This window comes from Nothobranchius furzeri, chromosome 17, assembly GCF_043380555.1.
Source record: "Nothobranchius furzeri strain GRZ-AD chromosome 17, NfurGRZ-RIMD1, whole genome shotgun sequence".
In the NCBI taxonomy this organism is placed as follows: Eukaryota; Metazoa; Chordata; class Actinopteri; order Cyprinodontiformes; family Nothobranchiidae; genus Nothobranchius; species Nothobranchius furzeri.
The window spans coordinates 45,916,540-45,942,173 of record NC_091757.1 but is presented as its reverse complement, the minus strand read 5'-3'; the positions used below and the strand labels follow the sequence as shown (position 1 = coordinate 45,942,173).

The 25,634-nt window shown below is 39.8% G+C and overlaps 1 protein-coding gene across 1 annotated transcript; it reads right to left on the bottom strand.

The window, feature by feature from the left end:
- Positions 1 to 148: 148 nt before the first annotated feature.
- On the bottom strand, positions 149 to 25,209 carry limk2 (LIM domain kinase 2). The gene is made up of 16 exons (XM_015973040.3): positions 25,027 to 25,209; positions 24,750 to 24,840; positions 13,666 to 13,801; positions 9,174 to 9,283; positions 8,656 to 8,841; positions 8,335 to 8,440; positions 6,598 to 6,812; positions 6,326 to 6,512; positions 6,155 to 6,241; positions 5,880 to 6,011; positions 4,500 to 4,556; positions 4,263 to 4,328; positions 3,664 to 3,838; positions 3,528 to 3,583; positions 3,198 to 3,355; positions 149 to 1,056 (listed from the first exon to the last, which is right to left on the bottom strand). The coding sequence occupies exons 1-16, from the start codon at positions 25,040 to 25,042 to the stop codon at positions 849 to 851; spliced, it is 1,986 nt and encodes a 661-aa protein (XP_015828526.1). The 5' UTR covers positions 25,043 to 25,209; the 3' UTR covers positions 149 to 848.
- Positions 25,210 to 25,634: the final 425 nt, after the last annotated feature.

Sequence of the window (25,634 nt, the reverse complement as noted above, 5' to 3'; positions counted from 1 at the left end):
TATATATAAAAAGACAAACGTGAGAGCAGTGGTGCTTGGGAGAAGAAAACACCTCGATTGAATCTCTGAACTTTTCCGGGTCACAGTAATCGTTTTCCTTTTGTATTTTAGAAATATTTAAATTTTCCAGTGAGATCAAGTGCTTCAGTTTCTGTCAAAAGATTTTATTTCCTGGCTCTTGCAATAACTTTAAGTATGATTGTGTTTTTACAAAAGTCAGGAGAACTTTGAACATAAAAAAAACATCAAAAAACATAATTGCTACATTTCAACTATTAAATATACAAAAACCACTTTTTGAACAGTTTGAAATAATATCAAGCTTCTGGTCCTCCTGGATAACAGTGCTGTTGTGTCCCGGGTGCATGATGTGAAAAAAAAAAAAGCTAACAACATCATTAAAACTTGTAGTCGAAGGGAGAACAGCCTGCCCGTCAGGGAATATCGCTTCATTTATTATTTTTTATTCTGAGTTTAAGTCACTCCTCTTTAAAGACCAACTCCAGAAGACAAAAGCTGCCGTCACATCAGGACTACAGTCTTAGAAACGTCTGTGTCGACTGGTGAAGGACCAGTTACGGGTTTCTGCTGTAAACATTAAAACAAGTTCTGTGCTGTTACCACAGTAAAAACAATGTTAATAACTTGAAATGTGTGTTTCTGCCCTCGTTGCAGTTCACTGGCGCTCACAGATTTTTGGTCCCATACAAGGTAAATAGTCCAGCAACCTCAGGTGATCCAGTTCTAACGACGCTCAGGTTCAACACCTTGTTCCTGTTTTTAACCCACAGTTTTAGTGCAGCAGTTAGGAGGCGTTACAAAGGTAACAAACATAACAGGTTAAACAACTATGTGCTATTGTCTGCCATGCTTGTGCAGTCTGGTGAGGCTGCTGTGGAAATCAGTGGCTCGTTTGTGGCCTGAATCAGATCGTTAGACCAGTAGAGTCGACTCAAACTCTGGTGCAGTTCATCCAGTTCGGCTGGCAGAGGGATTCCCAGCTCCTGGTTCAGGGAGAGGGCTTCAAACCAGTCCTCCAGTTTCTGGAACGGTGGACTGAGTAAGAAAAAGACAAACACATAAACATCAGAGAGAACAAACAAAAGGATGTAAGGTTAGAACCAGACGGGCGAGCTTGAGCGAAACACGAGGAAGCGATCCAGCAGCAGAGGCGTGTCTGAGGCTCAGGTGGCTTCTGAAAGTGTTTGTTTCCTCTAAGATGACCCAAAGGTTCAACAGAAGCCGACAAAACGCCACCACAAATAAAACGGAGTAAAACTATGTGTCCAACTGTGTGAAAAATAAAACAGAGCAAGGGAAACAAAACAGGGATTTTATGTTTTCTGAAATGTTTTAGTCTTTTGTCTTGTTCAGTGTTTGAGGGAAAAAAACCTAGAAAAGATACACCTCTAAGATCTGCTGAAATATTTCTAAATACATCCATAACGGGAACTGTTAGGCCTGTTTCCACCGTAAGAACATCCAGGTAACTTTACTGGACCTTCACGGCACGTGTCTTCTTTCCTAAAGGACCACTTTCCAGACCAAAAGAGTACCCGAACTGGGATTAGAACTCAGACACGGCCCAGCAGAGTCGCTCGGCAGGACTAGTGGTTAACTCATGCTGATTGGTTGTTACTCAGTAGGAGATGATATCAGCAGACGTCGCCAAACAACCGCCATGTGTAAGGATGGAAGAGTTGCTGATGAAGCAGAACGGAGGAAAAAGAAACTAAACAGCATTCAGACTGCTTTAAAAGAACTGTTTTTAAACTCCCAGAGCCAGGAAATGCAGCAGAAACACCACACGTTCATGGTGCTTTGTTATCTACTGCAGAGCACCGTAAAAACAGAGTTTCCTTTATTCACTGAACGCCACTTTTTACATCACAGAACCACTCTCTGTCCCCCAAATGGATTAAATTATGGTGTAGTTTCACAGAATAAAACTTTAAACCTCTTAGCATGCCAGCGCGCCGCCCATGGGACAAAACCCCATTGCATTCATTAAACCTGGAAATTTAAGGGGTTAATCTGACCTTGTTCTGACGGAGCAGCATACATGCAGTTTATGCAAATGCATGCACATTCGCATTCATTTAAACCTCTGCTATGTTCTGAGGAGCCGCCAGTTCAACATACAGCAAACTATGAGGAAATCTAGGGATGGACAACATATCGGCATCAAAATCGGTATCGGCTGATGTTAGTCAATTTTTAACATATCGGTATCGGTTCGATTAAAAAAAAAAAAACGGGCAGATATTGTCAACTGATATTTTTTCCATCTTGTCATCGTTTGTTTGCCTGTTTCAGAGGGTGGTGATGTGTATTTGTTAAGTCATGTCACAGTGATTGTAATCATCTCACAAGTGTAAGTGTGTGTGATGTGTGTACATAACCTAAATTCAGCTTTAATCATTTAATTCCATACAAAATCTGCTGATTTTAGAAGCATTAATGTCAGTATATCGATATCGGCAAATATCGGCTATAACAGTGTGATCTTAATATCAGATATCGGTATCGGCCCAAAAAATTTCCCATCGGTGCATCACTAAGTGAATCGTGTTTGTTTACCTATTAACAAAAATGAACTGATGAAGGCGCATCACAAATTTTTATTTCACCACCTTCTAATTAAAAAAACATTTAGAAAATAAAGCTTTAAAATGTAACAAACTGACAAGACACTATGTCATATGGTTGTTAAAAAAGTGTATGATTATCGGACTGGTTTAACCACCCATCAAGGTATCATATGGTTGTTCTTAAAGCGTATGATGATCTGATGGGTAAACTGACCCATCAAGGTGTCATACTGCTTAAAGAATGTATGATGATCTGTCAGCATATGGGTGCTGTCAGATAGGAATACGCTGTAATACGCTAACGCCAATCTGACAATGCATGGTGATTTGACAGAACATCACGAAATGCTGATGTCTAAGCAAAGTCCCGAAAGACAATTTTGTACGAGACAACAACTGACAGGATAGAGCTATCGTATTTTCCCCGTCACCTTCCCTGCTCCCAGAAATGTCCCGGGAACTCCTCTAGTGGAAACGTGGCTACTGTGATCAATATGACCGACTTTAAATCAAGACCTAAGGGAACAGTTAACTCTCTAATAACAGTTAAAGAAAAAGAGGATATGGTGTGAATTGTCCCTGATTAAAATGACAGCAGGAGCTCACCGGTTGTCTGGTGTGAGATCGCAGCAGGCCACGGCCAGAGGAAAGAACCCCGGAGGACAGTCTTCTGGGAGAAACTTCTCCACAAACTTTCCAACACTTAGACCAAAGTCCAGAGTTCTGGGGAGGCATTCGGGATCAGCGTAAACCTTCCCAATGATCTGATTCATGAAATAATAATTAATCAGAGATGAACTAAGGAAAGCAGTAGTAAGAATACATCAAGTACTTTACAAAAACACCCTAGATCTGTGAGGCAACAGGGTTTTGCTGACCAGATCTGACCCGTTTTCCAGACACAAAAACAGCTAAGAACCAAAGAAAAGGTCTCACCTCACAGAGGACGATCCCAAAGGAAAAAATGTCCACTTTTTCATCATAACTTTTGCCTGAAATGACAAAAATCGTAAAGCTTGTGCCCATTCTGAAACGTTTTCTTCCCCGTAAATAAAAACACTTTTCTCTTCACCATTCAGCATCTCAGGAGCCATCCAGTAAGGGTTTCCCACAACCGTGTACCGCTTCTTTCGGTCAATCCGTCTGAAAACTCTCTTCTTGGTGGACGGTTTTTCAGGGCGAGGCTTCACTTTCTCGTCTACGATGAGCCGAGAGAGTCCAAAGTCAGCAACAACAACGGTGTTGTCCTGGTGAAAGAGGACAGAAGATTAAACATCAGTCTTTTAACTTTCCATTTTTGGTTCTTTTTAAAACACAGATAAGGTTCTTCTTTACCCTGCTGACGTTTCGTTTGTGGCTGCAAACATCTTCAGAGCTGACGCTGATGGTGGCGTCACTTCCTACTCCGTTTATCTGTGGGCAGCAGAGGGCGACAACGACGCCACCATCAGCGCCAGCTCTGAAGATGTTTGCAGCCACAAACGAAACGTCAGCAAGGTAAAGAAAAACCTTATCTGTGTTTAAAAAAGAACCAAAAATGGAATTTGAAGACAAACACAGCAAGAATGTACAAAAGAAGTCTTTTAAAATGTTTATTTTAAAATGTTGAGCTTGTTTATAGTTTCCACCTTTTTACTTTTATTAGTTCCTGTAATAGAAAACACTACCCACCAGTTTAACCAGGCAGTTGTGAGAGTTTAGGTCCCTGTGGATGATGTTCATTGAATGAAGGTAGGCCTAGAGAGAAAAAAGAAGACAGATTTTGTAAAAGTGACACACTTCCATTAAATAAGACTAATAACATCAATAAATACAGATATAAATTCTGTTTGTTAGAAATGGTTCATCAGACATTTCCACAAATGTGACAAACGTTTTGTTTACAGCAAAGACAAGAAGCTAACTCACCATGCCAGAGGCAATGCTCTTAGCAAAGCTCACCCTTTGTTCCCATGGAAACTCATCCTGTAGGTCAAGAAAGAAAACAACATCAACAAAAGCTCTTTGGATGTCATAAAATCATTATCTTAATTTGGGAATAGACGCTAACACAGCTAGCTTATTTCTTCTAGTAAAAATGTTTAAAATAATGGCGTTACTAAACAAAAAAGTTTCTTCAGTAACGAGTAATCTAATTACAGTTTTCTTTTATCAAAAGGTCCTTTCTGTCACTGATAAGAAAAACGTGCGTTACTAATTCAGCAGTGTTGAAGCGGTCATCAGCTGATCGGGAGCTAAAGAGGCGGATGTTTTCATCCAAGCGCATCACGACCCGAACGAGGAAGACGAGATGAATAGTCTACAGCTGCACACCCGCTGCAGCAGGCGAGAGTCTGCAGGCGTGCCATTCTTGACGTGACAGCGGGACGCCCTGAAGGTTCGCCCACCTGTTCATCGCTCAGATGTCACGATCTCCTAGATCATCCAGCTGTAACCTGTTTCTGATCATGTCTTTAGTCCCGCTGTAACACTGATGCATCAGTCTCAGACGTCATGGAGCTCAGGTGTTATTAGAACTACCTGTGTGTGTTTACCACCCAGCTTCAGCTCTTCTGTGTTTGGGTCTGACCCAAGTTAGTAAATGTAAGTCCTCCATCAGGCTTGTGCCTCTTCTAGTGTCATTTCAAAGGATTTTTATTTATTTATTTAACCATTACTACATTACTAGCAACAGAAATGCTACTAATAACACACAATTATGTGAAGCTGGAATAATTAGAATCCTGTGCAAAATTACATTTATTTCTGTAATTTAACTAGACTGAGAGACCATTTAAAGGCTCAGGAACCTTTACAGGTGTTTCTATTTGCAATAATACATTTTAGTAGATTGGGGTCTTGTTAAATATCACACAGTGCCCCATTAAGTGCCCCATTATTTCAATTATTCAGTAAAAAAAAATTGTACATACATTTTATTATGTTCCAGTCATTAGTCATTTATATTTCAGTATTGTAGTCATTTATAGTTAATTAGGTAGGTTTAATTAAGATGGGATTTTTCTTGCATTCTTTAATGAAAAAAGTAACAAAATAGTTATTTTTCTTGGTAATTAGATACTTTTATAATCTTGTAACTCGGTAAGTAACCAAGTTACTTTTTTGACAACGTAATCAGTAACTATACCTAATCACTTTTTAAAAGTAACGTTCCCAACACTGCCTGCGACACATTTTTATCCAGTTCGACCCTCAGCCTGTTAACAGGTCTGACTTGGTATCACAGCAGAGTCTTCTCCAGGTCAAACAGGGAGGGTGGAGCAGGGTTTGTACTCCAAAACAGCTCACCGTGTCTCTGATGAAATCCTTCAGAGTGCCTCCCTCGATGTACTCGGTAATCAGATTGAGCTTCTTGTCCTTGTACAGAACACCGATAAACCTCAGGACGTGGGGGTGATCCAGGCTCCTCATTACTTTGACCTGACATTTGGACAGAAAACAACAAGTTCCTCATTATGATAAGAGAGTTTTCACTAATGTTTTTCCACAAGGCCAATGAGAAAACCTCAAAATAACAACGCAGAGCGATTTCAGCGTTTGCGTTGGTGAGAAAAACCACCAACCTCCTGTAGGAACGTTTTCTGTGTCTCTTCATCACAACGGATCAGCTCCTTCATCACCATCACCTCCCCGGTGGCTTTATGGGTCATCTGTGACAAGCAAACGTGGTTTTTAAAGCGGGTAAGGAACACTGAAAGGTGGATAAGGTGCCTGGTGATAAACTCATGGCTGACCTTGATGGCCTGTCCAAAGAAGCCTTTTCCCAGGACCTCTCCATGTATGAGGTCACATGGACGGAAAATACGATGAGAGCAGCTACTGGAGGACCTCAGAGACTCGGAGCGTCCGATGTCTTTTGTAATTAAAGGGGACTCTTTGGGGGAATATGGCCCAGGAGATTTACATATACTGTTACTGCGCCTAAAAGTGATGAAAAAAAAATAGTTTAAAGTTTTATCTTCGCATCTTCTGTTCTGTGTGTTCGTTTCTGGACGCTCCAACACACCTCAAAGACCTCCTCTTCAGCGAGCCGTCGTCAACCAAATTTGTTTTCTCCAGAACCGAGTTAGGCGGGGAGGACAGACGCATTCGGGACGTGGCTGGGCCTCCTAACTGGTTTCTGGGGGATCCCAGTCTGAGGCGGTCCAAGCGCTGTCTGACTGGGTCGTACTCTATGAGTAGCTGCAGCGTGTGGCTGGTTCGGTGAATCAGATCATCCACCTGCAAAAAAAAGGATCCAAGGCTACTCATTAATATTCCAACATCTAGGGATGTCCCGATCCGATTACATGCTCGGAAATCGGACCCGATCACGTGGTTTCAGACTCGATCGGGACTCGGATCCTGGGTTGAAATTACAGGAGAGCAACTTGGTTCTCCTTAAAGGTTGTCAGGCTCCCCTGATGCCCTTAACTTACACACCCAGAAGGAGAACAAAAAAGATCAATTTTCTACCGATATTATATTATTTACATGGACTCAGCGTAGCGGGGATTCTTTTGAGCAGAGATGCAGAGCGGCAGGCAGACCGCTGATTATTCATGAACTCCAGCTGCGTTCCCACACACACACACACACACACACACACACACGGCCACAGTAACATTTTCTAAGTGGCGTCACCAAAAATATACAATTAACACACAGTCACTCGTGTCCGTTCATTTTCTCTCTGGTAAGTTCTGACGCGTGGACGCGCTCGCGTTGCCCCCGCTGCAGCGCTCGTCACTGGCGCAGCCGGGCAGCGCAGCACACACTCCGCTTTTTTTGCGGTCAATAGATCAATTTGACCTGCTAGTTAAAAAGTTAGTTGTGAGGTGAAAAAAAAGGAAGCAGGCAGGATTTTTTCTGGAGGACTGGGAGATGCAGGAAGATCAGAGACAGACAGGACAGGAAGACAGGAAAATAAAAACCAAGAAAACAAAACAAAGTTCTTAAGAAAATAAAATGTAGGTAGATTTATCCCATTACACGTTTGTAACTGTATAAAGCAATAATTTATCAGCAGTTGATACAATTCAGATCATCTTCAAAACTCCGACCATGCCCAGGGACGCATCTAAGCATTTTGGGGGCCGAGGCAAAGTAGACCCCTGCCAGGTAGTTTAAGTTGAAGTGCTATTTGTTTTTATGTTAGACTTTTTATATTTGCAATAAAGTTCAAAAGTGAAGAATTTATGTTATTTATTACTTGATTGTTCAAGCTACCTCACAGAAGTGATATGTTGTTAAAAATTAAAATAAAAAGGTAATTAAATAAAAAATAAGGAACATTCTGGAACAGTTTATTCCTTTTCTTTACTTTTTTTTAATGTATCGGATCGGGACTTGGTATCGGCAGATTCTCAAAATCAAATGACTCGGACTCGAGGGCAAAAAAAAAAAAACCTGATCGGGACATCCCTACCAACAACCCAGCTTGCATTTCTTACTATATTTAGTGATTTTATGCAACACGAGGGCAACACTAAATAAGTTAGACACGTGCACAGAGCTGAAGACTTTGATGAAATTTTCATTTAATCAGGTTGGATAAAAAAAAAGTACAATAAAAAAAGCCACTCATTTGTTTTCTGTCAGTGTTTGATTTTAGGAATTATCATAACTGCAAACTCAGAGGGTGTGAAAAAGGTGACACCACACCTACAAAACTAGTAAAATGCACTCGAGAAATAAAAATAAATGAAAAAACTAAAGTTTTTGATTCACACATCGCTAAGCGAGTATCAGAGGTGATACTCACCTCTTCCTCCAACAACGTCCCAACGGGGCAGCCATTAATCTCCAAGATCCTGTCCCCAACATGGATTGCATTTCGCACCTCGGGACTGATCAGCATCCCTCTGACCCTGAAGACAAACCCAAAAAAATGTGAGCAAATGACATTAAAACCTACAGCTTTAATGATGATCTGACTAGAGCAAAAACAAATACTTTAGTGGAACACACACACACACACACACACACACACACACACACACACACCTATAATCACTCTCACACACTGCATTACTCATGTTGCGATGACGACACACAGACAGGTACACACACCAGCCATACTTACTCTTTGACTTGAACGCTTGGCGAGCCGTTTACGTCCCTGATCACAGACACTGAGAAGCCCCGTTTACCGTTGGCTGCAGACGGCATAGAGATGAGGGTCACCGTGTGAGGCAGCGAGTCCAAGATGGAGTCATGAGAGCGTTTCTCCAACATGGGTGTAAGGACCACCTGCTTGTAGCACTTCCCACTGAAACAACACGAGAGCATGCATGATTAGTGCTGCTCAAACATCAAAATATAGCTTGATTAAACTCACTAATAATACCAGAAAAACACATGTGAGCAGAATAAAGGTTGTTCCGTCATGCCTCAAACTTAAACATGTTAGCATTTAGGTAAAGTCAGTTTTACACGTGGTTCACAGACCACACAAAAACAAGTTATTTCCTCTGTTTAAATGATTATGAACCATTTCTGCACCTTAAATGGAAACAGGAATGAGCTGCAATCAGAAGCTGAAATGATCGAGATATTTTAATGGACTCCTGCAAAACAAGTTTAAAGAAGTTCTCTACTCACCAGTAGAGTTTTGACCTCTCCACCAAGGCGTAGGTGTCCCTGTCCTCGATCACCACCTTGCAGCTCAAACACACAAAGCACTCAGGGTGGTACTTGTGTTCCCCGGCCACCTGAAATCCAAACCAGATCTGATAATCTTCCATTCAGCACCGAGGTCATCTAAGACTGAGCTGCAGCAGCCGTGCTCTAGTAGGTATGAGGTGTAGTTGGCGTTCCGCCCCCCTTCGCCGTGAGCAGCGGGAACACCTGCTTCTGCTCTCAGCCCGTCTGGAATCTGCTCTGACGTCAGCCTCAGCAGGTCTGAGTCTCACTTTCAAGTTTCATCTCAGTCGTCCAACACACGACTCACTGATTTCCCCTTCCGTGATTTAATTCACACTCCCACAACATCTGCCTTTCCTCGCCCCGCTCCCATGCAAGATGAGATAATGTGAAGTGCCAGGTGACTTAATCAGACACACGTTCAGCCGAAAGGCCGACTTCAGGTTCATTTATGCAACAAAAACAAGGAATGAGTTAACAGCTGTTTGTGAACTGGAAGTAAAATCTTTTTATCTCATAAGAGTTTCATAATGATAGTTGCTGACAGGTTTTCATCTGAGCAGCTCTTCTGTTTTTGTGCTGAAAAGGGCACATTTTTAAGGAAATACAGTTAAGTTTTGTGTAAACGATGCTAATTGAAAAAAAGCTCAGTGTAGCTAAGCTAAGCTAAGTGCTGGGAAAGGTTTCTCTGCTGCTGGGTGATTTCTGACAGCTCAGTGATTGTGACAGCTCCGTCTGTCTATAACTCCTAGCCTCAAAGGAAAAAAACAAAACCCCACCTTGGTTACAACCTGCCTTAGGCCTAAAGACTAAGGCAGGGATGTAAAAAAAACAAAGTAGACACAGGGCTTAGTTTGGATTTAGAAAAGGAGCATTGCACGACTTAAAACAACAACGAAAAGAAATCCTGTCTCATAAACAGCGTCCAAGTGTATCAACAAGCTAACAGATAATGACCACCGACAGCAACGCTTCTGTCAGAACTTGAATGCCTCCTCTGCTGCTGGACCACAATGGATTTCGTTCTGGCTCAGTGAAGCTGTGGTGCCAGTTCAGCCATGCCAAAAACGCTTCTGATGAAGCCAGACGCCAGTGTAAAATACAAGAATCCATCATGTTTGTTGCTTGGTGGCAAAAAGGAAACCCTCAGCCTGACTGAAAGTCACACAAGCAGCTAAATATCACATCTTTACTTTTAACCGTTCCTCTACTTTCAGAAGGATTTACTCAAACACACAATTATGTTCCCTTTCCTGCGTCAGGTCCTGACTTAACAGGAGACATTTGATCTCTGAGAACCCATCGATGCGGATCGTAATGCCGCTTTGGGGAATATGGACGGAGCTTTCTCACCACAGACGAGTACACATGATCCAAAACCAGCACGTGTTCTAGAGCATTCCCACTGGGTCCTGGATGAGGGGGAAGAGGTCTGTGTACAGAGAGGGAACAGGCTGAGGCCTCGAGGGGGGAAAACTGATTCACAAGTCTGCAGCTCCTTCTGGTCAGGATGGAGCGTATCGCTCGTTCTGTAGGAGCCACAAAAACAACCCTCCACCTCCCAACGTTCTCCATCATGATGATGAAACTGAAGAACAAGGTGTACGGACATTTTCTGTAGGTGTCATTTAAGTCCACGAGGAAAGGGTTGGTATGAGGAGATAGTAGAACAAATAAATAAAAAGGGTGCCACATAAAAATAATCCTATAAAAATTAACCCAGTTACATTAAAAAGTAACTAATTACCAGCAAAAGTAACTATTTCATTACTTTTAAAATACAAATATGCAAGAAAATTTGGATCCCCTCTTACTAGAACTTACGTTTACTCCAAATTACTACAGTACTTAACTATAAATGACTAAATAGATGTCGAACTGCTTGTTATGAAACTGAATATGCGATATAAATGAGAAGGAACTACAAACAGGAAACGTGACACTAATCTAAACTATTTAAATGTCAGTGATATGAAACAAGACCCTGATTTAATCAAATGTAGGATTGCAAATAGAACAATTTCTATATTTTAACTTTGAAGTTAGTTTTTTGTCTAATCTATGTATAATGGGGTGTTTTTATTAAAATTTCTACTCCTAATCTATAACAGCACGTCTCATCTATAGTTAAAAACACTTATAAAATGACACTAACAAGCACAAATCTGATCAAGGACCTAAATGTGCAACCTTGTCAGACCCAAATGCGAACGTTCTGGTGATAGGTGGTAAAAACACACACTTAGCTGAAGAAACACCTGAGCGCCCGTGGTGAACTCCGCTAGTATCGGTGTTACAGCGGGTCTAAGGAAATGGTCAGGAAGGCTGACTGGTTCCAGTTGGATGACGATGTAGGAAGATCGGTGATAGTGACGAGGAATGAACGAACAGACGTCTGACGGGATCTCCCTTACATGGGAAGTGTGGCGGTCACGTCTTATTGCTCTCTGGCCATGATGTGCATGAATGTAAACAACCGGCTCTTTAGCATCTGGCTAAGACAACGTCAGCTTCAACACACCTGAGTTAAAGTAACGCACCTGGGCAGCTGCATCAGTACTGGAAACGGCGTTGCAATGATGGAGAAAGTCATTATTGGATTACACGTTACTAAAAAAACTCACTCCGTCAGTAACACCTTTATTTTTAATGCTGCATCACTGCTTATCGTCAGCTACAGAACTCATTGTGTCATAAATAGCTAGTGTGTTCATAGCCCTAACCATAATCTATATTTCAGCAATAGCAAAGAAATGAGGGATCAACCCACAAAAAAATCAGCAAACAACTAAAGTAGAGCTGAAACAACTAATCGATTTAATCGATTATAATCGATTATTAAAATGGTTAACAACTTTTTTAGTCATCGATTAGTTGTTTAATGATCACATTTTACCGCATAAAGTCTATTTTTTACCACAATCTGACATCGGTTACAATCTGTTAAATTTGCCCCCAGTGTGTGGCAGTAATGAGCCACTGATCTACCAGTGGAGCCGTAGAAGAAGAAACAAGCCAATAAGTGCCCTCGGTTTTCACGATGTAACACGTTACTGACGCGCATCTTGCTGTGAGAGACGGCAGAACAAGAAGAAATACGGAAGAAAAATAGAAGCGACAAAACTGAAGAGAAACCACGGACAAAAACCTCACGAGTATGGGAGCACTTCACTCTAGATGCCATGAAAAGACGGGTGACCTGCAAATTATGCAAAAACCATCTAGCATGGCACGGAAGCACGACGTCCCTAAGTGAACATTTGAGACGAAAACATGTGGGGGCTGATGCAGCAGAGGAAAGTCCGGTAAATCCGGTAAGTAACAGAAAATAAACAAGCTAACGCAGATCAAATTTGGGAGCCGAGTTCGTTATAGTGGATGTTAAACATGTTTCTTTTGCCGCGTCAGTCTACAGTGTTCTACTTCTGATTGACTAGATGCAATCGTGAATCTCCTCCGTGTTGTGTATCATGCGCTTGCCAAATTTAGCACGTCTGTTTATAAGAATGTTCTCATTAAGAGAAAAACGGCGCAAACCCATAACTATGTTCCTCAATCAAAAAAGGACAACTCCGCAGAGAAAAATATACAGACGAGCTGTGTCCAGGTGAATATAACGCGGCATAGTTGTACGCTTTCAATTTTAAAATACAGGAGAAATTCAGAAAGTCATTTTTTTACTATTAAAATGCTGTTTTACTGTCTAATGCTGTAAAACGCCTCACAACACATTTTTGTCAAAAATAAATGATCACTGTATATTGTTAATTAATTCAAATAATGTAATATTGATTTAGTGTTGTAGTGTGTGTGCTGCTTTATTTTATATGTGTACTTATTTCAGTCTATTTGTTTCTTATGCAGAAAAAAACAAGCAACGATGGACAACTACATGGGGAACAAGACACTCACCCCCCAGCAATGCATACCACTTACAAACTCTATTCTAGATTCTATATTATTTTTTATGGAATTTACCTCTTATATTTTGATGCCAAAAAATTATTCTGGACTGATATTTTGCACTGTTTAGCTCATTTTACACCGCTGACTGTGTTCATGTGCAATAAAATAGATTGCAGTCAACTGCACAATTCTCTTATGTTTTTCTTTTTCTTAACTGAAATGTATTCATCACTTGTATAGGTTAAATAGCTAAACAATAACAAACAGATTAATCGAAAAAATAATCGACAGATTAATCGATTATGAAAATAATCGTTAGTTGCAGCCCTAAAGTAATATGTCTAGTTTAATGAAAATCTCTCATAGGAAATGACTGTGTTTCTCCTTGTCCCGTCATTCACCACATCCATCCAGCCAGAAATAAAAAGCCAACAAACATAATAAAAATACAGATTTTCAGAGTTTTGAAGATGCACAGACTGCCAACGGCTTTTGGACCTGCAGCCTGAGATTGTTAAGGATGTGCAGACAGCAGCAGACCTACCATAGCAGGTCCAGTCATGAGCAGAGAACATCCATGACACAGCTCTCCAAACTTCTCCCAGTAGTGTTTCCGACAGTACAGCCGGCCGTCCTGCTCATAGTACCAGTTGGTCAGGTGATCGGAGCAGACGGAGCATCTGAAACGACACAGAGTCACAGTCAGACGTTGAAGGATCCTTCGTGGATGATAGGAACATAATCTGTTTTTGGCACTTGTCTTATTTTATGATGAATGTTCACTTAACGCATTTATCTTGATCGTGAAAAAGGAGGATTGCACACAGACTAATTTATGTCAACAGCTTGAGCTTTTCTTTGTTTAACAGGGTGGAGGTCACAGTTAACACTCCGTCCCTGAGATGTGCAGCGACTTGCACGAGTGCTGTTGTTTTTGCAGCATTGCAAAGGGGCTTGTTCCAGTCTCTGCAGGTGATGAATTTGCCAAAGCTACTCGACTTTACACACGTCCAAATTTTCTAGAAAAAGAAACGAGACCACCGCTTTGGAAGAAAACAACCCCTAATCACGCTAAAGTCATCTGTCCTCGAGGACAAAGTCCACAGAGGAGCTGGTTGTTTATTCTGCTTTTTTTCTTTTGTTTTCTGGTAGTTTTACTTATCGCTATTCTTGTTCCTATCTTCATCATTTTAGACACAAACAAGTAATCCTGTTGACCCCGAGGTCAAGGTTCTGACAACCATGGAAAAACGTTTCATCAGAGCTCTAAAACTCCAGCTTTCCCCATGACTGCAGCTCCTGAGCCACCTCACCTGCAACTTAATCCAACACCTGAGGAGATACTTGGCAAAGCAAAGGGATGTTTATTGTTGCAGCACAGTGACAAAATGTTCAGAATGAAGAACACTAAAGTTGGCAGCTGACTAGGGAACTCTCGCTCGCTTCCAGGTCATCCAAATCCACCTCGCCAGAGACTGTAGGTGAATGAAATGTCTGCTGTCACTTCTTTTTAATGCCGCTGTGATTTAATCCTTGCACCCATCTCATCTGAATCCCCACTAGTTGATGGGACAGACAGATATTCTTCACTTAGAACAAATAGAAACTGGACAACTTGACAGCTTATTCTGATTAATTAGCGATTTTCTGGAGAGCATTAAAAGTTTAATACCGACAACGAGGACATCAGATTTCTGTTTCATGCAACAACTTATGCTGCTTGAAAGGTTGTTTGTCTGCATTTTTACTGTTTGAGTACAGGGAGTACTGTAGTCGCACTGCTCTCCATACTGTAGGTATAGCTGATCCAGGATTATTGACTTTGGCACAGACTCTGGAAAGTTCAGAGTTTTCTGGCATTACTTAAGAAGGAGCTGTCCTGCAGACTGAAGACCACATGTCTGTCTTTACTGCCGAGAGAAAAGTGGAAAAAGAAAGAATCACTGGCTTCCAGGCAGGAACATCCCATTTAAAACATCAAGGGAAATTCAGGCATGTTGATGAATTCATGACAAAAATGTGAATAAAGATAAAAGTGTCTAAACAAGATCGTAAACAAAGACATGATGACTCCAGATCAACACGTCCCACTGACTGCAGGAGTAATGGTGGCTGATACATAAATATCTAATATCCCTCTATACAAAACCACTGAACTGGTTGTGGATATCGTTTTAAACTTTTACTATTTACCAATAAAATATGTTAGTGAATTATGATGTTTTATTGTTCACTCTGGGCTATGGTATTTTTTTTGGGGGGGGGGGGGGGGGGGGGGGTCATGATAGAAGAAACAATCCTCAGTAAAACCTAGATTAACTCTTACAAAATCATCTTTTCAGATGCACAACTTTAAAATATGCATACAGACAGTTGGGGGATTTAATAAAAAGTCATAATTTACTATGATAATCACAAAGCTTCAGTTTTTATTTGTAGTTGTAAACGTCTACACTTCTTGTTTTTATGTTGCTGCCATGATGGTCTGTACAGTTTAACAACAATAATTGATCACGGATTCATGTTTTTTTTTCTTCCTTTTTGCTAAAAGAATTCGTGAACAACCCTCACTGTTAGCAGTAAAGCACGTCAGAGGGAGTATCATGGTTTCGCATCTTATGGCAAGCTTCACTGAGAAATCTGTGAAACAATCGTTCACTCTGAGTTTCACTTGCAGGCTGGATGTGAAAATAGTCTTCTACCCCTAGACGTGGAAATGCGTGAGTCAGAAAAAGCCAGTCAGATCTACATCTCGGTGACAATTAGCCTTCATGGACTCACCCATTTTGGCTCACGATCGGGGAAGGCTGTTGTTGGTTTAGCGTCCAGGAGGGAGCAGAACATGTCTTGGCTACCTAACCGTTAGCATTAGCAACTCTACCACATGGCACAACTCCTTCAGGCTTGTGTTATTTGTGGAGATAAAACATAAACATTGCAGAACAAACGGAGGCAGTGGAAGAGTAATACTGCTGTCGGCCAATCAGAGGCAAGATGTTTGCACCCCCGCTGCCTGCTGGTGGTGGTCAGAGGGACCGGTGGCACCAGTGCTCGGCAGCCTCACCTCTGTCAGTGCGCCCTAGGGCAGCTGTGGCTACACCGTAACTCATCACAACAGCGTGTGAATGTGTGTGTGAATGGGTGAGTGACTGATTGTGTTGTAAAACACACTTGGGGAGGGGGGGTGGGGGGTCCAGGACTCTAAAAGACACTATATCAAATAAGCCATTTACCATTTTAAATAATTTTTAAATCAGTCAGTGAAACTTCCAATCCCTCCTCTGTGGTTTCAACACTCGACTTTCAGCTAACTCTTGGAAACCATCAGCAGACTTTATCTGACCCGTGTGGTCGATTTTCTGATTAACATGAATGAGAAAAAGGATTTTGTCATCAATGATCAAACCACATCCCTGAATAATCAACAGATGTTATTGTTATTCAGTCAGACTGACAACACTTCTATTTAGTGCATCTGTTCCGACTTTTTGTCTCATGACCGGGAAAGTTTTTCCACTCAGCTCCTATTGCTGGTTTTTGTTTAAACCACACAAATGCTTTAGATCCAAATCTGTTTGAGAAGGCGTCTCCACATTGCGGCTCTGGAGCTACAAGCGGTCCTTTGGACCTTCAGCGATGGCCTTAATCTCTTTGGGAAAAATAATTATAAAATAAATAAAAACTCATGTTCTTGAATATAGATATATTTTTAAAAAAGCATGTTTAGGCTTTTCAGTTTATTTCATGGAATAATTGTGTTGAATTGCATTGAACCGGACACTAAAAATACTAGGAACACTTGTGGATCCATTTATGTCTATTTTTACATTATTTCCCACAAATAACATACCATTGAGAATCAATTCACAGAGTATGCTCTTTCTGCAAAAACTTGATTTTTCCCCCTTAAACTTTTAAACCTTATAATACAAATACATATTTTTTTTTATTTTCAAAAACTACAATAAATAAAGAACTCTGCATTTTTTCCCCTGAATATCTCACATGATTATTAGACTTCTGAGGTGGGGAAGCACTTTTCAGAGACCCCAATCCCCTTCCTTAGTTATTTCTCCAAAATTAAAAATAGTATTTTTTTCAAACGGTCCTGTAATTGTTGCAGCTGTAAACCAGGTTTTTGGTATAAACTGCTCATTGGATGGTAAAGGTTGCAGACCCGTGTGTTAGATCTTGGTTAAAAAAAAGACAGATTGAAGTTTAAAGTACGCTTGTCATTTGGGGCCAAATTTCACCATTTTTTATAAATCAGCATCGGCCGATATACCTCCTTAGTAGAGCTGATTTAAAGACAGGCACATTCCTGGGCAGCCCAGTGTTGCTGCTGAATTGAACTTAAATCTATATTCACATTCCTGAATAACATCTGCATAACTAGTGCTCTAAAATTATTTAACAAAAATTTTCTTTTTAAATCACAATTTTGAATATTTAATACTTGGTCAGTTTACTGATTTGTTTGATTAACTTTAGTTAGATGTCTGATGTCTTAATCAATTTCCCTCTGGGATTAATAAAGTATTTTTGAAATGAATTCAACACTGACCAGTGCATCAAATCAAGATTTAACAGTTGGTTAAATTCTGATTGTTTCATAAATGTTGTTTCAACTGATGTTTTAGTGACACTTTAGCATCAAAGTAAGGTGGAAACGCCTAGATATCAGCCATGAAAATCTGTCTCGGCTGATCGTAAGCTCTTCATATCGGCAATAGAAAAACTGATATCGGTCAACCTCTATTTGTGATCTCTTTTATTTTCAAATACTGTTATCATCATAAAAGTAAAAAGATAAAGAGCTACAATAAAACAAAGGGTGCATATGGTTTGTCACCTTTTACACCAGAGTTTTGCCAGAATTGACTCCAAAACTGAATTAGTTGTAGATGCACACATAAACGATGGCTGTCTGGGAGTTTCATTCAAATCTTCCGAGCGGTTTATGGATACTCTGCAGACACAAGATGGATGTGGGTAAGTTCTGTCTGAACACACGAAGAGGCAGCCCACTCGGGATTATTTTAAAGCTCTTATGAATTAAAAGCCAATAAACACCATAATTAGTGTCTTTGTGCCCCTGTAATATCCAGATACGGTGATGTAAGTGCACTTTATAAAACACCTGACTTCCTCCTATACAAGCTCCTGAATGGAGGGAGGAAGTCAGGTGTTTGAGGCCAACAATGCTATCATCATGGCTGCAAAAACACCATAAAAACAAACATTACTCATTTCCTAAAATCCACATTCCTGCTGGTGTGGATTCCTTTGTTGACGTTTAAAGAGAGAAATGTAAACAAAAGACCTTAAAGGTCTGCACAGGGTGGGTTTTAGTTTTGATATTTTATTAAAGAGTGAAGGTTGTTTCCTCATTTAGACTCAAAATAAAGTCCAAATGGATTAATATAGCCTTAGATTAAAAACTATTAGTCACTTTTAGTTGTAACTAGTCAAATTAAAACACTTCAAGTAGATTCAGACTTATACTGCAGACTAAATACATGAAGATATCTTAGGAGTGGTAAATGACTCCACCCGCTATTGTGGCAAAGTATGATAAAAATCTAGAGCCCTTTAAAAGGGTTGGACAAGAAACAAGCAGCTTTTTTTTGTAAACAGTAAAAAGAAAAGGGGGTTCGAGTGTCTGAATCGGCGTCTAGGAATGCAGAACTCAGCAGAACCGAGTGAGCTGGTACCTGTGGGTCTCAACAACACCGCCAGGTTTACTGGAACGGGAGTGACGTCGGCTCTCAGGAATGTTAACAAGGCTGGAGGTGCAGGCAGGGCAAAGTGGCAGCGTGTGGACAATGGTGAATGGGAATACCAGCGAGGATTCTTTCAGCAAGGACATTTTTTTATTTGTGTTTTCTTTAGTGGTTTTGTCTCACAAAGAACGACATCAGAGATAAGGGTGTCCATTTACTTTGCTGCTTTTATCTCTGAAATTCAGAGCAGCACAGGAAAAACAGATCAGGGGTCTCATTTATCAAACACTGCGTAGAATCCTTACTAAAGCCGTACTTAAGCTCGGCAAAAATTTTTACTTATGCCAAGTAGGTTTGTGATCTATCAAACATGGAGTACGCACAGCTGCACACAATCTCCGCTTCATAAATCAGAAACTATCTAGAAAGTTTCTCAGCTGTTTTTTAGTCACATCCCGACCTCACCACACCCACTTTCTGCCATAAAAGGTCGATGCAAAGTGCCTTGTGGATCTCATGCATATACATAAGCCGGCTGTTGCAGCTCTCGGCCAATGGCATAGCGACCGTAGATCAAGGAAGCGCTATTTCACAAGCAGAAATTCAGGTATTTGTGGGTGAGGTGGGGAAATGAAAGGAAGTGCTTTTGCAAAACAAATAAGAGAAAATCCACGGAGTGGCACAGTGTTGCTGAAGCCATCAATGTTGAATTCTTCAGAGAGATCTGTGGTGGATATAAAAAAAAAAGATCCAAAAGGATTCGATCCCCAGACTCCCGGGTGAAAGTCATGCGCGCTAACCAGCCAGCCAAACGGAGATCTCCCTTGTCCAAGTAGCCAGGGCGCATGATCAGTCAGTCACAGTGACAGGACACACACACCGTCACAGATGCATGACATTCTGTCTCAATCTGTCCCCCTGCTGATATTCTGCATTCCGTATTCTGCGCTTCAGGCTCTGTGTGTGTGTCCGTGTCTGTGTGTGCGTGCGCATGCACACATGCGTGTGAGTGTGCGTGCATGTGTGTGCGTGTGTGTGTGTGTGTGTGGGGGGGGGGTCTTGCTCGGTGAGAAAACGAAGCAGTACAAGTGATGATGCTGCAGGATTTCATAATTTTATCCTTCTCAGCAGCAGCACTGCAGGTGCTCTCCATGTCCAAAATGTGTGTAAGCCAGGTCCTTAGTCAACTTAAAGTTACGCACATTTTTCCTCTAAGTTTTCTTTGATAAATCCCAAAGTTTGCGTGGAAAGTTGCTTACGCAGTTTTCCGACCCCGTTTTGTGCGTAAGCAAGCTTGATAAATGTGGCCCCAGATCTGTAAACCTTTAGAGAATGCTGCATAAAAAAAGATTAAAAATAAGGATGCATGAAGGAACAAAGTGAGGGAAGTGATCTGTGAAGTGGATCATAACACAGTTGTGTCTGAAGATTTGTCTCAGATGTTTAAGGAGCTGGATGTTCTATTGCTGAGTGTGTAATAACACCAGGTTAGACAGGGACACACACACACACACACACACACACACACACACACACACACACACACACACACACACACACACACACACACACACACACACACATGCATGACTAAAGCCTGAACCAAACACAATCAGTTTTTAAAATGAAACAACTGATTTAAAACAATTTACATATTTTTTTTACTTATTGTTGACGGATGTTGCTAATAAAACATACTTAAAACCAAACACTATACCCTCCAAAAAACGGGAATATTTTAGTTCTTTTTAAATATCTAACATGTTTGATTAATTGCCAGAACTGAAATGTATTTACTTTTATTTTGTACAATGATATTAAGTGTCTTCATAAGTCAAAATCTGCAAAATAAACCTTGTGTTGCACTGAAACTGCAGACAAATGTAAAAGTCTGATCTGAAGAAAATGAAAATATATTTGAAGATTTAAAATAATCAAAAACATCGCAAGAATTTTTTTAAATTAATTTTGCGCATCAACATCACTCTGCCTGTGAATTTCTTTAAACAGGGCTGGGCGATACAGCCTAAAAATTCTGATTTAATTTGTAATTTTTTTGATTTACGACTTTTTTCAGATTCTCACTTCCCCTCAATTATTAAGAATAGCAATAAGTACAAATGGAAGGCACCTTAAAGCCAAATTTGTTTTTTATTTGATCACAAGCAAGACAAATGGAACCCTCATTTCTGAGATGAATAAAGAATAAATGAACACCCTATTGGAATAAACGTGCTATGCTCCACATCCGTTGCAGCAAACCCAGTTCCAAACAACGGATGATTCAATTCCTTTCTTAGGAACAAACTTCCCCCACTTTCACCAGTGGCCATGGAGTCACTTGCTGTTGTTGTTTCGTGTACGTGCTGTGACGTTGTTGTCATGGTTATGTAAAACTAACGCTACGGAAGCTCCCGGGGGCCAAAAAGGCATTATTACATACATTTTTTGTAATCGCCCGCAACAAAATTGTCATATTAATTCATTAAATCAATTTATCGCCCATTTTAAACCCATTTACTTTTACTTGAGTGTAAACTAGTAAACGTCTGTGGAAAAGCATCTGAGTATGTGGAAGATTCGCCCCTCACATTTTTTCCCACTTTTGATATTATTTGTCAGATCAGAAAACACAACCTCTTCTGATTATAAGGGCCCAGTCCATAGGTTAATCTCTGGACGTAATAAAAGTGTAAAGAATATACCATCTATATTCCGCTACATTTATATTCATATTTGTTTTAATTTTAAAAGGATTAGTTTGTTATTAAGGGAAATAAACCCGCTCTAAGTGGAAAAAAAATAACCCTAAACTTTTATCTTCTCAAAAATCTTGGAGAATCAACCTTTTTTTTTCTGGTAAATATGTGATGGTCTTGTATTCTTTTTACCTCTCCTCATCTTTCTTATGGTAGAATAGAATCATGACCTCTGGCCTTAACCAGAATCAGGTGAGGTCTGCTTTTTTAGAAGTGATGAGTTGCTTTTTGAAATCTTTTAGCCTCCTTCGTGAAGATTTCCTTATTTTCCAGGCCTGGGTGTGGCTCGGGCTTTCCAAGTAGCGGTTAATCTCAGTTAATTCACAATCTACCAAGTGGAACAATTACTGTTAACAAAGAGCCCAATCAGTTTGGATAGCTCTTTATGCTTGATAAATTAAACCATCATCTGAAAACTGAATTTTGTAATTACTCTTGTTACATGTATTTATTTATTTATCTTATATTTTTCTTCCCAGGAGGATAAACTGCTTGAGATGTGGCATCTCGTTTTCGAGCAGGTCCTCCTACCATACAACAAGTAAAGAATAAGAAGGCAAAGTCGTTAAACCATAACAAACTAAGAGAGAAAATAAATAAATAAAAATAATAATAACACTTGCTGTGGCTTACCCCATGTATCTGTAGGCATACTTGTATCATTAACAAATAAAAATTTAATAATAGAAAAACAACATAAATTGAGTGCAGCTACGATATTAAACACAATAGGCAATACAATTACAAGTTGGCTTCACATGCTCATAAATGAAATTACAAAATAAACGAAAAGATGAAATAGATCTTAAGTTAGCAGGTAATGTATTCCAGTCCCGAGGAGCTTTAACACAGAAGGCATATCTCCCAACTTCTTTTTTAACCCGAGGTATAACAAATGAGGGATGCTCACTAAAACGGGTAAAATACAAAGCGTTGATAGGTACTAACAAGACTTTCAAATAAGATGGAAAATCAAAATGAATACAGTTCAAAACAATTGATAGATGTATATAATGTTCTTAAGCACCGGTTAACCTTGTGACAAATCGTTTGAATATGATATCTGAAGGACGGCTCCGGCTTCAACCAAACACCTAAATATTTTATTTTGTCAGATGTGTATACAAGAGAGGAATCTATAAAATGTAGTTTGAGAGTCCAATCAGCACCAGATTTAATAGCACTTCTACTAAAAAGAATGGAGTAGGATTTAGATTTATCTAAAATAAGTTTATTTTGGACTAACCAGTTCTGCACTATGTTAAAATTAGACAGAAGAATTTCCTGTGTTTCCACTTTACTCGGCTTAGAGCAGTATAATACAGTATCATCAGCGTACATGTGAAAAGAACAAGAGGTACAACACAGTGGCAAATCATTAATAAAAATAGATTATAATAATAATAATGGCCCCAATGAAGAGCCTTGCGGAACACCCCTAAAGACACCTCGCGGATTTGATTCAAACCTATTAAAAGAGACAAATTGAGATTGATTAGGAAGAAAAGAGTTAAATCACAATAATGATAACCTTGAGAGTCCAATGGCAAACAAGTTGTCTAAAAGCAAATAATGGTCAACTAAATCAAAGGCTTTTGTTAAATCAAGAAAGATAGCTCCTGCAATTAAATTAATATCAAAACCTGAATAAATGTCATTGGTAAATTTAAGCAAGGCAGTTGTTGTAAAGAAATATTTTCTAAATCCTGATTGGCATTGAGATAATAGATTATTAGTATCCAAATAATTTGATAATTGATTAAATACAAATTTTTCTAAAACTTTTACCACTGTGTTAACTGTCGCAATAAGTCTGTAATTATTAAGTTCAAAAGTATCATTCCCTTTATGCAGTGGAATGATTTTAGTACATTTCCAATCTATCAGGACAGAACACGAGTTGATAGAAAGATTAAAAATAATTGACAAAGGAAGGGCCAGAGCATCAGCAGCAATTCTAAAAAAAATCGACCTTCAATACCATCGGGACCAGCTGAATTGCCTGATGAAAGAGTCTTTAACACTTTCAAAACCTCATTTGGGTGAATTTCAGAAAAGGAAAAACGGCTTGAGCAGCGATGAGGCAAAGTGTAAGAACCCAGTTGAACTGAAGAGTTAGGTAAAGGAGATAAAGCACAATGTTTACTAAAGGCCTCAGCAATTACATCCGGATCACTAGAAACGCTACCATTAATTTTCATATTATTAGTTTTAGCTTTAGTCTTCCCACGTAATTCATTTATTTTATTCCAGAAATGCATAGGATTGTTAAAGTCCTTATGTAAATAGTTTTTGTAATAATTAGCCTTAGCATTTCTTGTCTGTGTAGTACAAATGTTTCTTAGTTTTTTTATATTCAGACCAATGATCAGGAAGATTAGTGCGTTTAGCTAGTTTCCAGGCTCTATCACACTTCTTTAAAAAAGCAATTAATTCTTGAGAGACCCAAGACAAATGACTGCCCTTAACTTTTACACTGACCCAAGGAGCATGTTAATCAAGAACCTGCAGAAACTCAAAACGAAAACATTTCCAGGCATTGTCAACATCTGGTATTAAAGACAATCTGTCCCAGTTTAGCGATCTTAACTCCTGCAAATAGTGATCAGTATTAAAAACATGCAAATCACGAATTTTAATAATCTTCGAAGGTGTATGTGGAATAGTTATTTTCCAAAAGCAATAAATAATAGAATGATCACTAAAACAGTTGGCAAGAACCCCAAAGTCACAAAATCTATACGGGTGTGTAACTAAAATCCAGTCAATTAGGGAAAACATTTGATGTTGGAAACATTAAAGTGTGATTAAAATAAAGGTAAACTAAGCAGAAATCTAGCATGCAGCTGTGCGTGGAGCAGTGACCTGAGAACGTCTCCTCTATGGAAATCATTAAACCTCAGCTCACAGGGACAAAGTTCTCTCAGACCATCCAGCAGGCAAATAAACGGAAAATAGCGCAGAAAGCTGTCTGCTGCAGGGGTTACGAGCTGTATCCTGGGTAGATGGGATGCACAAAGACTGAATGTTCTGTGCTCGTCCACACTAATAATAATAAAAGCCAACATGTATTATTTTTTAAAATACTAAGTCAAGTCTGGTCAGGCCAGACCCGTGCCAAAAGCTTCTAACCCGAGATTACTTACTGGAAGCAGGCGTTGTGCCAGGTATCCTGGAGGACCTTCATGTGAAACGAGTCTTGGATTTTTCCTCCACAACCCGCACAGAAACAATTATCTGAAAACACACATCAGTCTTCATTAACCTAGACCAAAATTATATATATATATATATATATATATATATATATATATATATATATATATATATATATAGTGTTTAAAATTCCTCCCAGTGACTGAACTAAGATATAAAACAGAACATTTTATCATAAAGTCAAGTAAAAGCTAAAACACGTCTCACCTTCTGGCTCCTCCATCTATTCTCCAAGAGCGTCGTCGTGATTTGTTTATTGTAACTTTTTTGGGGGGGAGGGGGGGGTTCTTCTAGAAACCTCTCATTCTGAAGCTTCGAGCTTCCAGTTTTCAAAAACCTCCCTGCTCTTTGTTACACGGAGAAGAAAACTGGAATTCCTTAAAATCTCGACACAACAAAACGAACCGCGGCTGCAGCTGAGAGACTGAGCAGCAGCCTTCCCACCGCTGGTGACGTAATGCAGCGGACACATTCCAGTACGGAAAGCGGAAAGGCTCAAACGCACCTGGAAGCAGGACAAAAAAAGCCAAAACGGAGCGGTACTCGCGCCATCTACTGGCGGAGTGATTATACTACACTAGCAGCGATTCCAAATTGCTGTGTGCTCTGAAAAACAAAGCATGTACGTGACAATTGTAATTCAGTCTGGCAGCACAAACATACAAACAAACATAATAAGTTTTATCTTCATAATTAAAGAGAACAGTTCCTGTTTTCATTGTGTTTTCTCTTCCTACACGCTTGTTTTTAAGGTCTTGTGAGCTAAATAAAGTAAAGAAATGTTGATTAAACTCACCCTTATCCTATCAAGTTAA

What these genes read in the sequence shown, in the direction of transcription:
- limk2 (XM_015973040.3), bottom strand. An exon ending in GGACGTTGTTGGAGGAAGAG is followed by an intron (nt 6,813 to 8,334) that starts GTGAGTATCACC and finishes TTTTTTTTGCAG; the next exon opens with GTGGATGATCTGATTCACCG. An exon ending in AGAAAACGTTCCTACAGGAG is followed by an intron (nt 6,012 to 6,154) that starts GTTGGTGGTTTT and finishes TCCAAATGTCAG; the next exon opens with GTCAAAGTAATGAGGAGCCT.